This window comes from Scophthalmus maximus, chromosome 11 (genome assembly GCF_022379125.1).
Source record: "Scophthalmus maximus strain ysfricsl-2021 chromosome 11, ASM2237912v1, whole genome shotgun sequence".
In the NCBI taxonomy this organism is placed as follows: domain Eukaryota; kingdom Metazoa; phylum Chordata; class Actinopteri; order Pleuronectiformes; family Scophthalmidae; genus Scophthalmus; species Scophthalmus maximus.
The window spans coordinates 24,187,501-24,190,000 of record NC_061525.1 but is presented as its reverse complement, the minus strand read 5'-3'; the positions used below and the strand labels follow the sequence as shown (position 1 = coordinate 24,190,000).

The window sequence follows — 2,500 nt, the reverse complement described above, 5'->3', positions numbered from 1 at the left end:
ACGATCAGCGACTGTATATAAAGACGATCAGCGACTGTATATAAAGACGATCACTGACTGTATACAAAGATGATCACTGACTGTATATACAGATGATCACTGGCTGTATATGAAGACGATCTACTTACACATCTGGTTTGTTTCAGTGGAACATGATTGAGGAACAAAACCCAGATTGTCCTAGATCATTTTTTTAATTGTATATCATAATTTAACGTTCGTCTGTGCGTTCACGTGCACCGGGAGCTGTTGTATGAAACTCGACCATGTCGGAGCTCATATCGGAGCGGTCGTCTGATGTGAGCTCTGTCCGTCTCCGTCCCACGACACCGACGGGCGTACGACCTCCTGTTCCTCACAGAGCAGCTGGAGCGTGTCGAGGAAGGCATGGACGCCGTCAACAGGGACATGAGGGAGGCGGAGAAGAACCTGACGGACATGGCCGCTTGCTGTGGTCTGTGCTTCTGGCCAATCAGGAAGTAGGTCTGCTCTCCGGGGTCCCGCTCCTTCGCCCTCTCTGGTGCCCAGCTCCATTCTTCCCATGTGCTCCCTCCGTCTGCGGTTGTCATGCCAACGAAATGTGGAGCTATTAAAGTTACTTCTCAGAGCAACAGAAGCTCAACAGTGAGGTTCCCTGGAAGTGAAACGCCCATTCGTATTCTGAATCAACGATTGGATTATTCTGCTGCGTTCCATTACACCTGGACCTCCGACCTCCGAGCTCGGGAGTCGGGATAGGGATTGTTTTCCGACCTGGGCCGTCGCAGTCGCAAATTCCGACTCGACGGTCTGTAATTCCGAGTTCTGAGATTATTATGGAACGATAACCCAGACTTCCGAGTGCCGTAATGTCGCAACCGTCATAAGAGGTCGACTCCCCACGAGCTGCGAGGTTGTGAAACGATGGAACATGAACCTGCAGAAGCCACGAGTCCGTATGAACTCAACCTTATTTCACCATGGTCATTGAGAAGAACCACACTACCCACAATCCTAATGGTGCGACATTGACATCTCTGATCGGTGGTGATGCTGCGTTTCCTTGATGCCTCGGAGCTCGGATGTTGTCGTTCCATTAAAACCCGGAATCACCGACCTCCGAGTCGGAAGGAGATCGGAGGAAACTCACCAACCCCGACTTCCGAGATGTAATGGAACGCAGCGGGAGTTACTGCTCCACTGAAGTCTACGATCATCATTCACTTGTATACGCACACACAGCACAAACTACAATACATTACAAGACTCTCAACAATATGATTTTATATAACAATATCAAATTCAAGAAGAAGTTAAACTGTCGGTTGGAAGTCGTAGGAAAGGCACTCGCAATGGATGTGGATGTGTAGTTCCTTCGCTCTTAAAATAATGACCTACATTTGCCTTTTGTTCCGTTTTTCCAATTTTGCGTAACTCCCAAATTAAAATGTTTTACGGTAACGAGTCATCTCGTGGCTGATTGTCTTGGTTCCAGCCGTAAAACTCTTCATACGAGGATTTCATGAAACGTCAATAGAGTGAAATCGATGAAATTGGAAATTCACTTCCGGAACCGCAGCCGTTCAACAGCGAGGAGAGTGATGGAAGACGGGGTAACAGATAATGTGGAGCTGGGCACCCGGGGCCAGAGCTCGGGTCGGTCGGGTCGGTCGGGTCGGTCGGGTCGGTCGGGTCGGGTCGGTCGGGTCGGTCGCCCCGGTCGGGTCGGTCGGGTCGGTCGGGTCGGTCGGGTCGGTTGGGTCGGTCGGGTCGGTCGCCCCGGTCGGGTCGGTCGGGTCGGTCGGGTCGGTCGGGTCGGTTGGGTCGGTCGGGTCGGTCGGGTTGGGTCGGTCGCCCCGGTCGGGTCGGTCGGGTCGGTCGGGTCGGTCGGGTCGGCCCGGTCGGGTTGGTCGGGTCGGTCGGGTCGGTCGGGTCGCTCGGGTCGGTCGGGTCGGTCGGGTCGGTCGGGTCGCTCGGGTCGGTCGGGTCGGTCGAGTCGGTCGGGTCGGTCGGGTCGCTCGGGTCGGTCGGGTCGGTCGCCCCGGTCGGGTCGGTCGGGTCGGTCGGGTCGGTCGGGTCGGTCGAGTCGGTCGGGTCGGTCGGGTCGGTCGGGTCGGTCGGGTCGGTCGGGTCGGTCGAGTCGGTCGGGTCGGTCGGGTCGGTCGGGTCGGTCGAGTCGGTCGGGTCGGTCGGGTTGGTCGAGTCGGTCGGGTCGGTCGGGTCGGTCGTCCCGGTCGAGTCGGTCGTCCCGGTCGGGTCGGTCGGGTCGGTCGGGTCGGTCGCCCCGGTCGGGTCGGTCGGGTCGGTCGGGTCGGTCGGGTCGGTCGGGTCGGTCGGGTCGGTCGAGTCGGTCGGGTCGGTCGGGTCGGTCGGGTCGGTCGGGTCGGTCGAGTCGGTCGGGTCGGTCGGGTCGGTCGGGTCGGTCGAGTCGGTCGGGTCGGTCGGGTCGGTCGAGTCGGTCGGGTCGGTCGGGTCGGTTGCCCCGGTCGGGTCGGTCGGGTCGGTCGGGTCGGTCGAGTCG

The 2,500-nt window shown here is 58.2% G+C and overlaps 1 protein-coding gene across 2 annotated transcripts in view; it reads left to right on the top strand.

The window, feature by feature from the left end:
• The window catches only part of zgc:101731 (SNARE_SNAP25N and SNARE_SNAP23C domain-containing protein), an 11,565-nt gene that overhangs the window by 4,146 nt on the left and 4,919 nt on the right, over nucleotides 1–2,500 (top strand). The window contains exon 4 of one of the 2 annotated variants that reach the window (XM_035622026.2): nucleotides 362–479. The exons of the other annotated variant lie outside the window; for it this stretch is intronic. Coding sequence (XP_035477919.1) covers nucleotides 362–479 — 118 coding nt within the window. The remainder of the gene's footprint in view (nucleotides 1–361; nucleotides 480–2,500) is intronic. 2 annotated transcript variants of the gene reach the window in all.